We start from the raw sequence: 17,197 nt of genomic DNA on the forward strand, positions 1-17,197 counted from the left end.
ACCAGGCCACCGGGAATTCTCCCGGTGCTCCCGATGGCCAGTCCGGACCTGCTGATGGAACAACGTTTACATCTCTGATATTTCCTGATCTTGCAGTAAATGTTTTTGCAGTGTCTGATGGACCTTCTCTCTGAGGTTCTCAGAAGCAGAGGTCATCATAGTTGGGAAATCATCTGGTGAATGAAAACTACAACAAATCAATGACAGTGTTTCTGTGACTTTGCAATGTACCAAGAGATTGATTATTATCGTTATTATGACTGAAACGGTTAACTGACTGTTATTATGACCGAAAGATGTCAAATTTGCCGTTGTATCAGAAACATGCAAACAAGCGTGTCATGTATAATGTGTAGGGTAGAGTGGGGGAAAACGCCCCTACTGTTTTTCCTAAAATAACCACAAGATAAAATCAAGATACATTTTTATTGTAACTATGGACCAAGTTGACAAGAGTGATGCAGAAGTTTTCACCATGAAGCTTACACTGGTGGTGTATTGGAGAGAAAACGGATTTCACATTAAATTATCTAATTTTCAGCAGTAAGAAAAAAGTGTTTTAAAGCTTGTTTTGTTGAACATCACAGTTGTATATGATATGAGAACAGTAGGGCCTGTATATAGGGAGTACGTGTTATTTAATACAAATATAATTATATTTTCAGAATGACATAATTTGTTTTCTCAAACATAGTTAGTGGGGTAAAACGCCCCCAAGGGGCAATGGGATATTACTGTAGTTATTCTGTTCTAAACATCAAATCCTTTGTTTTTCCATTAAATGTATTCTAACTAGTTGGTTGAATACAAATATTTGTAGTTAGCTAGCCAGTTAGCATTCAGCTAACAAAATGTTTCAAATAGGCTATCATAGTTTTGTAATTCATAATTATTGATTATATTATTTTTAATTTTAAGCTAAAACTGCCTGTACTCTGATTTTGCTGTAAATGTTTAAAGCAAATTGCTTTGTCAGACTGGGGGGCATTAAACGCCCCTTTGGTACAAATTACATTTTTGTTAAAAATCTAATAACATGAAAACTCTCGACATTTTTAATACTTTGTTTATAATTTATGTAATTGTCATTAAAACTATGATAACTTTTCTGAACACATTTAACTTTTGTTTCACAGAAAAAAATTCACAGTCCTTAAGGGGGTTAGTTTTCCCCCACTCTACCCTATATGTTGTGTGGTAATGGAGTGTACGCTGTGAGGTGCTATTGCACTAACATCTTTATCACTGAACACACACGAGTAAAGCCCGTTCAGTTCAACCACATGCGGTCTCCTTGTCGTCAATACATTAGAAAGCGGTAACTAGTTTTTTTTTTAATGCCAAGGTAATAAAACACCAAATATAGTGTCATAAATGCACAAAACGTTCAGTGTTGTAAATGTCATATTCTTTAAAATATGAAAAAAACTGCTAGATATACAGTGTTAATAATAACTGTCTCGTCATTCTCAGGAAACGGTCTGTTATTGATGGGAGACTCTTAAAGTGTATAAAATGTAAGTTATGCAGTGTTGTTTAGAACTCATTCTGTCTCTGCAAATGTTGTGAGCATTTAGTGATTTAGAAATCTTTTACAAAGAAAAATTTTACAAACTGAAATGATTCTCATGTGATCTAGATTTAGTGAATGTGATTAATCACTCATGGATGTGATTGACAGTGTGGCCAGCAGAGGGAGCCACAGTCTGACATCACACAGTAACCATAGTAACAGCAGATACCTGTATCAGCCTCCAATGACAGAGAAAAGAGCAAAATCACACAAAGATTCTCCAGCATCTGAAACAGTCTGATGGATCCTATAGTTATTTACTGTGATTTTACATACACTGGAATAAATGTTTTTGCTATAGAAGAGCAAAATCAAAATGAGAGAAAGATTCTCTTGCATGTTAAACAGTTGATTGTGTGTTTCATTTCCTATGATTTTTACAGTGTGTGTGAATGTGACTCTACAGGAGCAGAAATGAAGACACTGCTTTACAGACTCACAGACACACCTGTTTTACTCACGTGACTCAAACACAGAACGAGGAAACAGGAATCACCTGCTTTCAGGGAAAGAGAAACTGAAGTGTAGTTGAGCTGTTGTGTGTTTGTGTTTCTGTATTCATGCAGTAAAATGGCAGAAGCAAACATTTCTCAAGATGAGTTCATGTGTGCAGTGTGTCTGGATCTCCTGAAGGATCCAGTAGCCATTCCCTGTGGACACAGTTACTGTAAGAACTGTATTAAACGCTGCTGGGATCAGGAGGATCAGATGAGAGTCTACAGCTGCCCTGAGTGCAGACAGACCTTCAGTCCAAGACCTGCTTTAGCTAGAAACACCATGCTGGCTGAAGTGGTGGAGAAACTGAAGAAGACCAAACTCTCTGCTGACTGTGACGCTGGAGCTGGAGATCTGGAAATGTACTGTATTACTGACAAACAATGCATTTGTGTGCTGTGTACGAAATATGAACATAAAAAGCACAACATTGTATCAGCTGCAGCACAGAGGACAGAGAAACAGGTATTTAAAACTAGTGATCAAGTTAATACTCAGTGCAGTGATCCAATAGTCTATTTTCAGTGTACAGTCACAGCTTAATTACACAGCAGAAACACTGTCAGTGTGAAGCTCTATGTCTGTGTCAGTTTCACTTTTACTATATGTATGCATGCGGTGTAAAACAAGCCTTAATCTTCACGATAATTCATGTACGATGATTGTAACTGAAAATCATTTCTGGAGTTTGAACCTACAGCCATTAGTTATCAGCTCCACTTTTACTGAATTCATCTTTTCACATGATGATTTAGTCTCAGTAGTTCCCCTTCGGGAACTCGAGCTGCATCGAGACGCTTGAGGAACGCCTTCAGCGTGACCACGCTCTGAATTACGTGTGTATTCAGTCCACTGGATTGGCGAGATGTCACGGACGGGGTGACGTAGCGACTAGGAAGCTATAAAAGCACGTGCGGTGGAAACAGCGGCAGCTTCTGTCATTCAGCGAAGCACTCTGTGTGTGTGTCTTATTTGCCATTGTCTGTCAATATATCAAACAAAGCAGCATTGCCAAAAGCAAACGACAAGTCCAAGGGCGGGCACTATAAAAGCAAGCATCAATTTAGGCCTTTGCGTTGTTTGCTTGGGAGCGAAGCACACTGAGTGCCTGCATTGCGAGCACCTCTCACTGCGGACGCTTCACTCCCTGAGGGCTCTCTTCGAGGAGGCATGAACCCCCTCAGTCCACCCAGTATGAGGAGCTCGTAAGGGTGATAACTCGCGCTGTGGCCAAATTAAATATTGAATGGCCTGCCAAGAAGCAGGCAGAACCGACCAAAAACAAGCTCGATGAACGCTTTTTACGGTCTAAGCCGCTCCCTCCACGCCGGGGCTTGCCGTTCTTCCCCGATCTCCACACCGAGGTGTCGAGATCGTGGGCGAGACCAATTTTCGGCCTGCCTCTTTAGTCCATCGTTAGTCAATTATTCCAGTGTTGTGGGACTAAATGAGCGTGGTTATAGGGCGATGCCCTATACCTTCTTACCACTTCAGCACTGGTGAGCAAAGGATACACGGCGGCAGGTCAGGCTGGTGCATGCCTTCACACGATGGCTGTATTACAGGCATACCAAGCAGACCTGCTAAATGAGGGTGAGGAAGTTAAAGCCGATGATATTAACGAACTCCGGCGAAGCGCTGATTTGTCTCTCTGTGCCACGAAAGAGACCGCCAAAGCTATCGGGCGGTCTATGGCAGCCTTAATGGCCGCGGAGATGCATCTGTGGCTGACCCTGTCTGACATTAAAGAGAAGGACAGGGTCTTCTTTCTCGACGCCCCGCTTGCGCCTTCTGGCCTGTTCGGTGACGCCGTCAATTCCGTCATCGACAGGTTTCAGGAGGCCTGTAAACAAGCAGCGTTTCAGCAGTTCATCCCTCGCCGCTCTCTCTAGCTCATGGGGCTGCTGGACAGGAGCAGTCCCAGCCGTGTGCCCGCTCCTCGTACCGGGAGGCACAGAGATTGAGTGTGAGGATCGGGGCTCATGGCGACACTCGCGGTTGAAGGCTTCGAAGCCGAAGGCCGATCTGAGGACCATCCTTTTGGCCAAGAAGTCTTCGACCAAGAAGCCCTGATGTGGCACATGAACTGCCTGGAGATGTTTGCCATGTTTCCAGCACTGAAACGCTTTCTCCCAGACCTGAGAGGCCATCATGTAATGGTGTGCACCTACAACACAGCGGTGGTCTCTTACATCAACCACCAGGGAGGTCTGCGTTCACGCCCCCTGTACAGGCTGGTGCACCAGATCCTTGTGTGGGCCCAAGGGAAACTCCTTTTGCTGAGAGCAGTTCACATCCCTGGGCATCTCAATCAGGGAGCAGACATCCTGTCGAGACAGGAGCCGAGGCCCGGGGAATGGAGACTCCACCCAGATGTGGTGTGTCAGATTTGGAGAATGTTTGGCCAGGCTCAGGTGGATATGTCCCCTCTGGTTCTCTCTGACTCATCCAAGCCCCTTTCGGACTGGACGCCATGGTACAGACTTGGCCGAGGCTTCGTCTGTATGCCTTTCCCCCGATTGCTCTGCTCCCGGGAGTTCTGGAGAGAGTGTGCCGGGACGGGGTCCGTCTGCTGCTAGTAGCCCCGTTCTGGCCGGTCCGAGTATGGTTTTTGGACCTGATTTCCCTTCTTGATGGCTCTCCAAGGAAGATTTCCGTCACGAGGGATCTCCTCTCACAAGCGGAGGGTACGATCATTCACCCCTGCCCGGAGTTGTGGAAGCTGTGGGTGTGACCCCTGAGGGGGCTCAACTCATAGCTTCCGGTCTCTCAACCGAGGTTGTTGAGACCATCCTCCAATCCAGAGCTCCCTCAATGAGGAAACTGTATGCACTGAAGTGGAAACTCTTCACTTCCTGGTGTGGAGATCGCCAGCAGCCAGCTTGACCCAGTTAACTACCCGGTCGGTTCAGTGCTGGAGTCCTTGCAGTCTCGATTCTCCGCAGGGTTGACCCACTCCACCCTGAAGGTGTACGTGGTGGCCATAGCTGCTTGCCACGCCCCTCTCGGTGGTCAGTCTGTGGGAAGACACACCATGGTTACACATTTCCTCCGCAGTGTGCTGAGATGAGGCCCCCAGTACGCTCTCGTGTCTCCCCGTGGGACCTGGCTGTGGTCCTGGAGGCTCTCTGTAAACCTCCTTTTGAACCTTTAGAGGAGGTTTCGGATCGAGTTCTGACACTAAAGACTGTCTTCCTATTAGCCATCTCATCGCTGAAGAGAGTCGGAGATTTGGAGGCCCTGTCAGTGACCCCCTCCTTCCTAGACGTTGCGCCTGGTTTGGCCAAAGCTTTTCTGTACCCCAGGCCAGGGTACGTTCCTAAAGTGCCTTCCTCTTTACCATGGCCCGTTGTACTACAGGCCTTCTTGACGCAAGTACTGGACACATACGTCCACAGAGCTGTGATGTGGAGGAAGTCTGACCAATTATTTGTCTGTTATGGTCTTTCCAAGAGGGGTCTGCCTGCTACTAAGCAGACCCTCAGTCGGTGGATCGTTGATGCCATCTCCATGTCCTATGAGTCCTCTGGTCTCCCCTTGCCCTTGGGGGTCAGGGCTCACTTGACCCGAAGTGTGGTGGCCTCCAAGGCCTTCCTGTCGGGTGTGGCTATGCAGGATATTTGTAATGCTGAGAGTTGGTCTATGCCGCTCACCTTCGTCAGGTTCTACGACCCCGACGTTCGTACCTTTGAGGCATTTTCTGTGACATTCACTATCATCCATTTGTCCTGCAGAAGCAGCTGAAGGAGACGCAGAAGGCGTTCCAGCAGAGAATCCAGCAGAGAGAGAAAGATCTTCAGCAGCTGAGAGAGGCTGTGGAGTCTCATAAGGTGAGTCTGGAGAAGAAGAGAAGTTTGTCTCAGTCTCAGTTCAGACTCACTGAAGCCTGAATCACTGTGTGTCCTAACAGCGCTCTGCACAGACAGCAGTGGAGGACAGTGAGAGGATCTTTACTGAGCTCATCCGCTCCATTAAGAGAAGCCGCTCTGAGCTGATATGGCTGATCAGAGATCAGGAAAAGACTGCAGTGAGTCGAGCTGAAGGACGACTGGAGCGACTGGAGCAGGAGATCAATGATCTGAGGAGGAGAGACGCTGAGCTGGAGCAGCTTTCACACACACAGGATCACATCCAGTTCCTGCAGGTAACACAGATCTAGAAGAACAGGATCATAGCGGACTTGAGCAGAACCTGCTGTGACAGAGACTCACAGAGAAACATTTCATTAGTATCTTATTATATAATCATCAGTCAGACTCTCATCAGATCATCTTTTTCTGAAAGAGATGCCGTTTTCAGCTCTGGAAATATCTTAGGAATCATTTCTCTGAGCTCTTTCTTCTGGAAGATATATTTAGCTGTCAAACATCAATAGCACCACCAACAGTTCAAAACATCAACATTTGAACTTTTACCTCATTTGTTCCTTCTGATTTTTTTATGTCATTGTGAAATCAGTGAACTCAATAGTACCAATTCTGAGTAAAGTTAATCTAAATTAGATCAAATGATCCTCAAACGTGATGAAACGGATCTTTATTTGCCTGTAACACATTGATGAATTTGATCATGAAGTCCCCAAACATGAAGTGAGGCTATATATTAGCAATCAGCCCATCAGGATTTAAGGGACTTATATTTGGCTTAAAATGACTGGATATGCTGCAGCTTTTTTCAAAAATTGTGGCAATACTTACAGGATTTTCAATGTTGTTTTGCAGTGAAAAACTACCAAAAAACATGATTTATGTAATTAGTGGAAGTGACAGTAAGAATACAATTACATTTAAATACTTTTGTGTATAAGTACTGAAATTGTGTTTCTGTGAATGGTCACACCAGCATAGAAATATTCATAATTCTGCTTTGCTGAAAATACAGAACTGAGTTAGACATACCAATTTGCACACTGTCACTGAATCAGTATGTAATCAAATTATTTAATGCTTTTGCAATTTAACAATTCTATTGTTTATTGTGTAATATTGTTTTTGCTTTTTATAGTGATTATAAGTGGCTGCATTCAATAGAAACATTTAAAAAGTGCATTTCCAGTAAAATAATGTACTTTTTAAAATCTAATCTAGGCTACTAGTGAAATCAAGTATTATAGCATTACTAGTAGAGATGCACCGATCGACCGGCCCAATTTTCTGCATGATTGGCCCAGACCGGCCGGTCAATTAAGCCTGTGTTATAATTATAGGTATATAATTATAGATATAATTTAATCTGCATGCCTCACATTTTTTGTCAGTAGACTACAAAAGCACCAACTGCGCATGCGCTGGAAAAAGAACATGGACGTCGAATTTGAAGAGAAGCTATGTGAAGAATAAAACAACATAAAGACAGCCAGATGTGCAATAATTCATGGAGGGAAATTGCCTAATTTGGCAATTGTTTGTTTACTGTTTACATGTTTGTTTATTGTTTAAGCCGATCTAATGCGCATGTATGGAACAAAACCATACACTTTCAGTAGTATAAATACAAGTACTCCGCATCTGTGCTGTCTGCAGCTGTCCGTGTACGCATCCGAACTGGAGTATAACCGAGGCTATAGTCTGCTGATTCTTCTGATTGGTCCGTTTTGACGTCACACTTTCACTCACATCCGCATGTAAACATGTCATCAGCGTGGAAGTTCTTCACTGTGAGTGAAGAAGAGACAAAGTTCACAATTTGTAATATGTGTAGGGCCAATGTAAACCATTGGGGAAACACAGGGCTCAAATAACATTTGTCTGGGACAAGTAGATTTTTTAAAGGGGCAAGTGAGAGAGAATTTTACTTGACCTGACCGGACAAGAAGCCTTATTAAAACGCCAATAACAAAAATAACTAGGGAAGCAAAAATGTTCATGCGAGAATGATTGTGATTTTATTGCATTCAGTGTAAATGGTGACTGTATTGAATGTATTATGCTGTGTCAGATGAGGCTCGCGCAGCCTGAGTGAGTGTGTGAATAAATAAAAATAAATAAAATAGTACTTCAATAAAAGAAAAGTTAAATTGAGTGACTTACATTTTAGATACAATTTGGAGTGGTTTTGCTCAATTTCACCAAATAATATAGTTCCAATCAAAGCCACACAGGAGGCATGCAAGTCACACAAAAAGCGGAATCGGCCAAGAAAATTGCAATCGGTGCATCTCTAATTACTAGCAAATATTTGCCCCAATATACATTACATTCAGTATTCCATACAGTAGTTTAATAGAAGCCTTCATTAAAACTCTGGTCTAGAATAATTTATTTTATCCCAAGTGCTGAACATGGAAATATAAACATGACGTTTGTTCACTTGCGCAGCCACATCTCTCTCACTCATTTGAAAAAATAAATGGCTGAAAAGACTATAGAAGTGTAGAGCTGATAAGTTTTGATTTCTGTTTTCTGTTTTCTGTAGAGTTTCCAGTCTCGCTCAGCACCTCCTGAATCTACAGACGTAAATGATGATTCTTTCAGTTTTCTCTTTTCTTCTGATGGCCTGAGAGAATCTGTCAATCAGCTGAGAGACAAACTGGAGGATTTCTGCAAAGAGGAGCTCAAGAAGATCTCAGACAGAGGTAAAGTCCTGGAGATTCATCTGCTCTCAGAAACCAGTCCATCATCAGCTCATATCATGGAGAACATCATATTAGAAATGTGTTAGGAATAGAAAACTCAGTCTGTCTGAGAGAAACAGAGTGATTACTGCCACTGACACAGATCACCAGTATCCTGATCATCCAGACAGATTTGATTATTCTGCTCAGGTGTTGTGTAGAGAGAGTGTGTGGGGACGCTGTTACTGGGAGCTGCAGTGGAGTGGAGATGTGTTTATATCAGTGTCATATAAGAGCATCAACAGGAAGGGACGGGGTAATGAGTGTTGGTTTGGATATAATGATCAGTCCTGGAGTTTGATCTGCTCTTCCTTCAGCTACTCATTCAGACACAATAACATAGAGACTGTTCTCCCAGTAAAGTCCATCAGCAGGAAAATAGGAGTGTTTGTGGATCACAGTGCAGGAACTCTGTCCTTCTACAGCATCTCTGACACAATGAACCTCATCCACACAGTCCAGACCACATTCACTCAGCCGCTCTATCCTGGGTTTTGGGTTTCTGTTGGATCATCAGTGAAACTGTGTTGATGAATCAGAATAGACTGATGAGAGATTCTACCCATAATGCTTTGAGCTGCATGATAAATCAGTAACAGTGAGATGTTATAGAGTCTCTTCTGTTCACTTCATTACATTAATACTGCAGCTGAACTTCTGTCTGTGAAATAACATGAATTAGAATTAATGTGTGTAATAAATCCACATATAGACAGTAAGATCAGTGTGTGTGTGTGTCCTGCTGAGTGACCATGCGTTTCTGTGCTTTTCTCTGTTTGTGTTAATAGAATTCAGTCATTTAGTTTATGTAGCGTCACAGCAATTATTTTTATATTACTATCAAAATTACCTTCCAATTTAAATGATCACAGACAATAAATCATTTTCAATTTTTTTCCTTGTGTAGGCTCTTTTTAGCTTTTTGTGTTCTTTTGTTATTCAGTGTCATGAGCTGCTGTTTTTTTTTAACCATTCACATTTAATTGTTAACCATGGAATTTGTTTTTATTTTTAGGTTACAGTTATAAATTTCAAGCTGACATAGCTTTTATTCTACATGCAATTTCATGACATTCAAGGAAAATATATAATAAGTCAGTTGTAACCCCACATTTTTTAAAATGCTTAATGTAAGAAGAAATGTTTAGCATGACATTTAAAAAATGAACTAATAGTTTTATGGGTGTGAGTGTCTTTGTGAAACATACACACACAAGACATGAGCTATGGTGTCAAACAACTGGGCATCTTTATCTTATTGTAACAGACTTTATTGCACTAATTATTGATGTACTGGCGCTCATTACGTGTGTGTGTGTGTGTGTGTGTGTGTCTCTGTGTGTGTGTGTTTGTGTGTGTGTGTGTGTAATGCATTTATCCCCTCGGGGCTTGCCGTAGATAGGCAATGGGCATGCGTCTAACATGTATGTTAGATTCTATTTAATCTAAGCTCCTAAAAGAGGTGCTTCCAGAAGTCATAGATCCTCTTCTGACTATTATTAATTCATCATTGTCATTAGGATATGTCCCCAAAACCTTCAAAGTGGCTGTTATTAAGCCTCTCATTAAAAAAGCACAACTTGACCCCAAAGAACTACTTAATTACAGACCGATCTCGAATCTCCCCTTTCTCTCAAAGATACTAGAAAGGGTAGTATCCTCACAATTATGTTCCTTCTTAAAGAAAAATGGGATCTGTGAGGATTTCCAGTCAGGATTTAGACTGTATCATTGTACTGAGACTGCTCTCATTAGAGTTACAAATGATCTGCTCTTATCATCTGATCGTGATTGTATCTCTCTATTAGTGCTATTGGATCTTAGCGCTGTGTTCGACACTATTGACCACAACATTCTTTTAAATAGACTGGAAAACTTTATTGGCATTATTGGAAGCACATTAGCATGGTTCAAATCGTACTTATCTGACTGCCATCAATTCGTAGCAGTGAATGAAGAGGTATCATATCGATCACAAGTGCAGTATGGAGTACCTCAAGGCTCAGTACTAGGGCCGTTACTTTTCACGCTTTACATGTTATCATCAGGAAACACTCTGTTAGTATTCACTGTTATGCTGATGATACTCAGCTCTATAATTATTTGCAACCTGGCAAAACATACCAATATGAAAAACTAACGGAACGCATAGTAGATATAAAAGACTGGATGACGAATAATGTCTTACTGCTAAATTCTGAAAAAACAGAGGTCTTAATTATTGAACCTAAAACCTCCGCATGTTAAAACCTAGAACACTGTCTAACACTCGATGGCTGCTCTGTCAATTCTTCGTCATCTATTAGGAACCTAGGTGTGCTATTTGATTGCAATCTTTCCTTCGAAAGCCAAGTTTCTATCATTTGTAAAACTGCATTTTTTCCATCTCAAAAATATATCTAAATTACGACCTATTCTCTCAATGTCAAATGCAGAAATGTTAATCCATGCGTTTATGACCTCAAGGTTAGATTATTGTAATGCTTTATTGGGTGGTTGTTCTGCACGCTTAATAAACAAACTCCAGCTGGTCCAAAATGCAGCAGCTAGAGTTCTTACTAGAACCAGGAAGTATGACCATATTAGCCCGGTTCTGTCAACACTGCACTGGCTACCTATTAAACATTGTATAGATTTGAAAATCTTGCTAATTACTTATAAAGCCCAAAATGGTTTAGCACCTCAGTATTTGAGCAAGCTCTTATCGCATCATAGTTTACACGTCCGCTGTGTTCCCAAAACTCTGGCAATTTGATAATACCTAGAATATCAAAATCAACTGCGGGCAGCAGATCCTTTTCCTATTTAGCGACCAAACTCTGCAATAATCTACCTAACATGGTTCGGGAGGCAGACACACTCTGTCAGTTTAAATCTAGATTAAAAACCCATCTCTTTAGTGGCGGAGGGAAAAACTGTCAGGGAACAGAGGTAAGTCTGCTGTGTATATATACACACCTCTTATCTTGTTAATTGGGTTGATTACTGATTGTGCTCCTCTCGTGTTAATTAGGTTAATTAGCTGAACGTGCTCCTCCCGAACTTTGCTAATAAAACATCATTTAAAGACTCATCTCTTTAACCTGGCTTACACATTACACACTAACACATTTCTAATATTCAAATCCATTAAAGGATTGTTAGGCTGCATTAATTAGGACAACCAGAACCGGGAACACTTCCCATAACACCCGATGTACTTGTTACATCATTAGAAGAATGACATCTACGCTAATATTAGTCTTGTTTCTTTCTTATTCCGAGGTCACCATAGCCACCGGATCCAGTCTGTATCCATATCAGATGGTCACTGCAGTCACCCGGATCCAGGCTGTATCCAGTCCAAATGGTGGATCAGGAACGAGAGATGACCTCTACAGCCCTGAATGTCAGCGGAGATCAGGACAACTAGATGGGAGGCAGACACACTCTGTCAGTTTAAATCTAGATTCACGAGTTCGCACTTACATATAATAAACAGTGTAAAGGTTATGCGTATTTGGCGTGCTGTCCGAGGGGAGGGCTCCGAGCTCGGAATTTTGGCCCGAACCCAGAGTACCCTCCCTCCCTACAGGTTAGGACAGAAATAGTTGTAAGTGCAGAGAAGGGGTGGCGGAGGGAAAAACTGTCAGGGAACAGAGGTAAGTCTGCTGTGTATATATACACACCTCTTATCTTGTTAATTGGGTTGATTACTGATTGTGCTCCTCTCGTGTTAATTAGGTTAATTAGCTGAACGTGCTCCTCCCGAACTTTGTTAATAAAACATCATTTAAAGACTCATCTCTTTAACCTGGCTTACACATTACACACTAACACATTTCTAATATTCAAATCCATTAAAGGATTGTTAGGCTGCATTAATTAGGACAACCAGAACCGGGAACACTTCCCATAACACCCGATGTACTTGTTACATCATTAGAAGAATGACATCTACGCTAATATTAGTCTTGTTTCTTTCTTATTCCGAGGTCACCATAGCCACCGGATCCAGTCTGTATCCATATCAGATGGTCACTGCAGTCACCCGGATCCAGGCTGTATCCAGTCCAAATGGTGGATCAGGAACGAGAGATGACCTCTACAGCCCTGAATGACAGCGGAGATCAGGACAACTAGATGAGCCCCAGAGACAGATCCCCAGTGAGGTTCCTTGCCGCTGTTGCCTCTGGCTTGCTTAGTTGGGGACACTTCATTTCCAGCGATATTGTTGACTTGATTGCAAGTGATTGCAAAGATACTATTTAAACTGAACTGATGATGACATCACTGAATTCAATGATGAACTGCCTTTAACTGAAAATTGAGTGTTTACTATTGTCATTTTGCATTATTGACACACTATTTTCCTATTTAATGCTGTAAAGTTGCTTTGACACAATCTGTATTGTTAAAAGCGTTATATAAATAAAGGTGACTTGACTTGACTTAACTAGGGATGCTAGGTGAAGCCAAGGAGACGACTGACTGAGGAGAAGCAGCTGGAGGTGGAGACCCAGTCAGAGCCGCAGAGACCAAGCCACACAGAAGGTCCTAGAGACCGAGGTGAAGCCAGAATGTCGGAGGACTGAGGAGAAACCAGAGAGAAGGAGGAACCCATTGGAGCCGAAGGGGTGAAGAGACAAGTCGCAGACCAGTACTCATAACTGTACTTGACTGGTTGATGGGCCGAGGTGGAGTGATGGGCTCGGAGGATAGCGGCAGAGCTAACAGGTTGACACTCCAGGGTAGAGTTGGGGACCGAAGCCCCAAGCAGATCAGGGCTGATGGTGGAGCTGAAGGGCTGAAGGATGCCAGCGGAGGTGGAGCTGAGGGAATGGCTGCTTCAGTGGTGCGTGCAGGAGAAAGTTTGGTGAGGAAACAGGCTCAGTGACGGACAGGGCTGGTGACGACAAAGAACATACTGCGATGGATAGGACTGGTGACGATGAAGTCTCTGAGGTGAGTAGAATAGGGCTGTGTATTGGCAAGAATCTGGCGATACGATACGTATCACGATACAATATTTTGCGATACTGTAAGCAAGGCGATATTTCTTATTTTAGGAATAGGATATAATTTTAGGAAAGCTGTCATTAAGAACACACTTCTGAAATGTAATAAAAATGTAACCAGAACACAGTGAGATCTGCATTTGCATTAATCAGTCCCTGTTAACATGCAACATTATTGACGCACCCACCACGAGAAAAAGCGGCAGGTGCACGGCAACTCCACCGTCTGCCACGTCCCGCACCCCATCAGCGACAATGAAGACTCTGAGCTAGACTCTCAAGTCAAGTCAAGTCACCTTTATTTATATAGCACTTTTAACAATACAGATTGTGTCAAAGCAGCTTTACAGTGTTAACTAGGAAAAATAGCGACGATATCGCTGGAAAATAAGTGTCCCCAACTAAGCAAGCCACAGGCGACAGCGGCAAGGAACCAAAACTCCATCGGTGACAGAATGGAGAAAAAACCTTGGGAGAAACCAGGCTCAGTTGGGGGGCCAGTTCTCCTTTGGACAGACGAACCAGCAGTTCAATTCCATGCTGCAGCAAAGTCAGATTGAGCAGAGGAGTCTTTTGGTTCCTGTGGTCTTGTGCCGATGGCCGTCTAGGAGACAAGGTCTTCGCTGGGGATCTGTCAAAGACACAGTGCATGAAGGAACCAGTGGCAGAGAAGGTGGTCAGGGTGGGAATATCTGGTTCAGAGCGGGCTTACTCTTCTACAATTAGCAGAGCATACTCAATAAAGCATATTCAATAGGGGTGTAACGGTACACGTATTCGTACCGAATATTTTCGGTACGGGCCTTTCGGTTCGGTACGCATCTGTACCGAACTAATACAGCATTTTTTTCCCCAGGAAATTCAAACAATAAATGGCATTTTGACAGTCTTTGATGTGGCATGACAGATCGCTGTATAAATGCCTCAGAGAGTCGCTTCTGAGACGGTTCAGAAACATTCCTGTATAAACAAAAGCATTGACTAGAGTGGCTGCGATCAGCTCCGGTTCCCGCGTCTGAGCCGTAATGTGCCACAGACTTGTGCAGTTTTGGGGTCCTTTGAAATGGCAGAGCGGAGCGCGAGTGAGCGTGATCGTTTCTTCCTCTTTAAATTCATTTTAAACCTCTTAAATCAATTTTTAAATCATTTTCAAAGTTTTAAATTCCTTGTTTTATTGTTGTGATTTTTTTTTTTTTTTCATTTCTTTTATGTAAAGCACTTTGAATTTACCATTGTGTATGAAATGTGCTATATAAATAAACTTGCCTTGCCTTGCCTCTGTACTACTACTATTAATGCGAATAAACATGAATTAACATAATCATGCTTCATGTAATCACTCAATCAGTGTTTCAACCGCGGAAAGACAGCTTGTAAACAAAATGTCACGTAGCATTTCATTTACCTCAGCAAGTCATCAGTGTCCACAGCTTGTTAGATCACTAGAGAAATAAAGTATAGAGAAGAGCATTTTGCTAAATATTACACTATATACTATATGAATTAATCTGTTATGAAACATGTTATGGCAGCCACTGTGCATGTCACGTATCCGGTCCATGAACTTCCGTCTGCTAGCCATCAGAGGTCACCCTTCCCATTTCATGGACTCTCGCACTACACACTGTTGCATATCACCCCGGACTACATATCCCATCATCCACTGCACTGATGACACACACACAGTTGATTGCACACAGCACTGATTGCACACAGCTGTTATCACTCACACATCCCCTATTTAACTCTCACTCTGATCCCATTCCACTGCCGAGTATTGTTTAGCGATTATCACTCCCCTAGCGATAGCTACATTACAGAGCCCGTTTAGTTTGTCTTAGCCTCACCTTAGTCTTGCCTTGTCTGTGTTCTCGTTCTTTGATCTTCGCCTGTGTCTCTCGGATTCCTCCTCTCGTCTTGCCCTATTTTGATTCTGTTTGCCCCTGCCTGGACCTTGCCTTGTACCTGGACTTATCCCTCTAGTCTCGCCCCTTTGATTCTGTTTGCCGATCGTTCACCTCCGCTAGCCTTAGGTTTCTTCTTGTGTCTTGCCCGCCATATACCTGTCTGCCATTATCTGACCCATGCCTGTTTTATGACCACGTCTCTGTCTTCTCCTAATAAATAGCTTGCAATTGGATCCGCACGTCTCACGTCTCGTCAGCCCCGTAACAGAATACTCGGCCACACAAGGATCCAGCAGCTTCTCGGATGGACATTGGCCAGGTATGGATGTGGCAAGAATATTGTTAGCCCTTAGACAGGGCACACGATCACTGGAAGGTTATGTTACGGAATATTTGGCTTTAGCGACAGGCTCAGAATTACCGGACTGCCTTTTAATTGACTTCTTTTGTAGTGGCCTTAACCAGCCAGTAAAATCACGAGTGATCCATGAGGGTCCTCGCTCGTCTCTACGTGATTTTATGGACTATGCCCTATTGTCTATTGGTTCAGCGTTCACTGTGGATATCGCGGAGAAACGCGACCCCGAATTCACTCGTGTTATGGCGGCCGCTCTAGAACACGCTCACAAGATGGCGGCGACAGCGGAGCCCGATCGCAAAATGGCGGACACAACAGCGCCCCGTTATGTCACAGCTGCCAAACATGAGTCAAGTCTAACCACAGCTGATCTTCGTGAGGCAAATCAAGTCACAGTTGATCGTCAGGAGTCAAGTCTAGTCACAGTTGATCATCAGGAGTCAAGTCAAGTCACAGTTGATCGTCAGGAGTCAAGTCAAGTCACAGCTGATCATTATGAGTCAAGTCAAGTCTCAGCTGATCTTCCTGAGTCGAGTCTAGTCACAGTTGATCTCCCTGAGTCGAGTCTAGTCACAGTTGATCCTGATCTCCCAGAGTCTCGTAACGTCTCAGCTGTTTGTCCCGAGTCACGTCACATCACAGCTGATCATCCAGAGTCACGTCGCATCACAGCTGATCATCCAGAGTCATGTCACGTCCTGTCTGTTGCACCCAGATTATCAAGGTCAGTCCTTCGGTATCCCACTCTGGTATCCAGTGTGAGGGATGCACCGCTGCTGTCTGCACGCGCAGCTGGTATCCCCAAACCCACTCACTTTAGCCCTACTGTTCCTCAACTGATTCTCCTGTCTGAAGCGCTTCCCTTGATGGGGATCGCTTTTTGGTGTGTTTGGGCCGCATACACCACCACAGAACCCCCAGAGGTGGCTCCTGGTATGGTGGTGGCGCCCAGCAATGCACTTTCAGCTCGTCCTGTCACGGTCGAAGGGACCGTTGCTGAACTCTGTACCGATACGGTTAAACGGAATATTAATGAACTCTCCCTGTTTCCTGCTGGTATTACTGTAGAACCTCCAGAGGTGGCGGCATTCGCTGCAGAACCTCCAGAGGTGTCAGTAGTATCCACTTGTGAACTCTCGTCCTGTTCTGTTCCGGCCAGGGAGGCCGTCTGTGAATTCTCTGCCTGTCCTGTTCCGGCCAAGGAGGCCGCCTATGGATTCTCTGCCTGTTCTGTTCCGGCCAAGGAGGCCGTCT

The 17,197-nt window shown here is 43.4% G+C and overlaps 1 protein-coding gene across 1 annotated transcript in view; it reads left to right on the top strand.

Moving 5' to 3' along the window:
• Nucleotides 1-1,664: 1,664 nt before the first annotated feature.
• The window catches only part of LOC107717308 (tripartite motif-containing protein 29-like), a 44,190-nt gene continuing 28,657 nt past the window's right edge, over nt 1,665-17,197 (top strand). The window contains exons 1-5 of the mRNA XM_016524011.1: nt 1,665-1,704; nt 2,364-2,533; nt 5,803-5,898; nt 5,979-6,212; nt 8,483-8,642. Of these exons, the coding sequence (XP_016379497.1) occupies nt 1,665-1,704; nt 2,364-2,533; nt 5,803-5,898; nt 5,979-6,212; nt 8,483-8,642 (700 nt within the window). The remainder of the gene's footprint in view (nt 1,705-2,363; nt 2,534-5,802; nt 5,899-5,978; nt 6,213-8,482; nt 8,643-17,197) is intronic.

This window comes from Sinocyclocheilus rhinocerous, unplaced genomic scaffold, assembly GCF_001515625.1.
Source record: "Sinocyclocheilus rhinocerous isolate Xijiao unplaced genomic scaffold, SAMN03320098_v1.1 scaffold149, whole genome shotgun sequence".
NCBI classification, from domain to species: Eukaryota; Metazoa; Chordata; class Actinopteri; order Cypriniformes; family Cyprinidae; genus Sinocyclocheilus; species Sinocyclocheilus rhinocerous.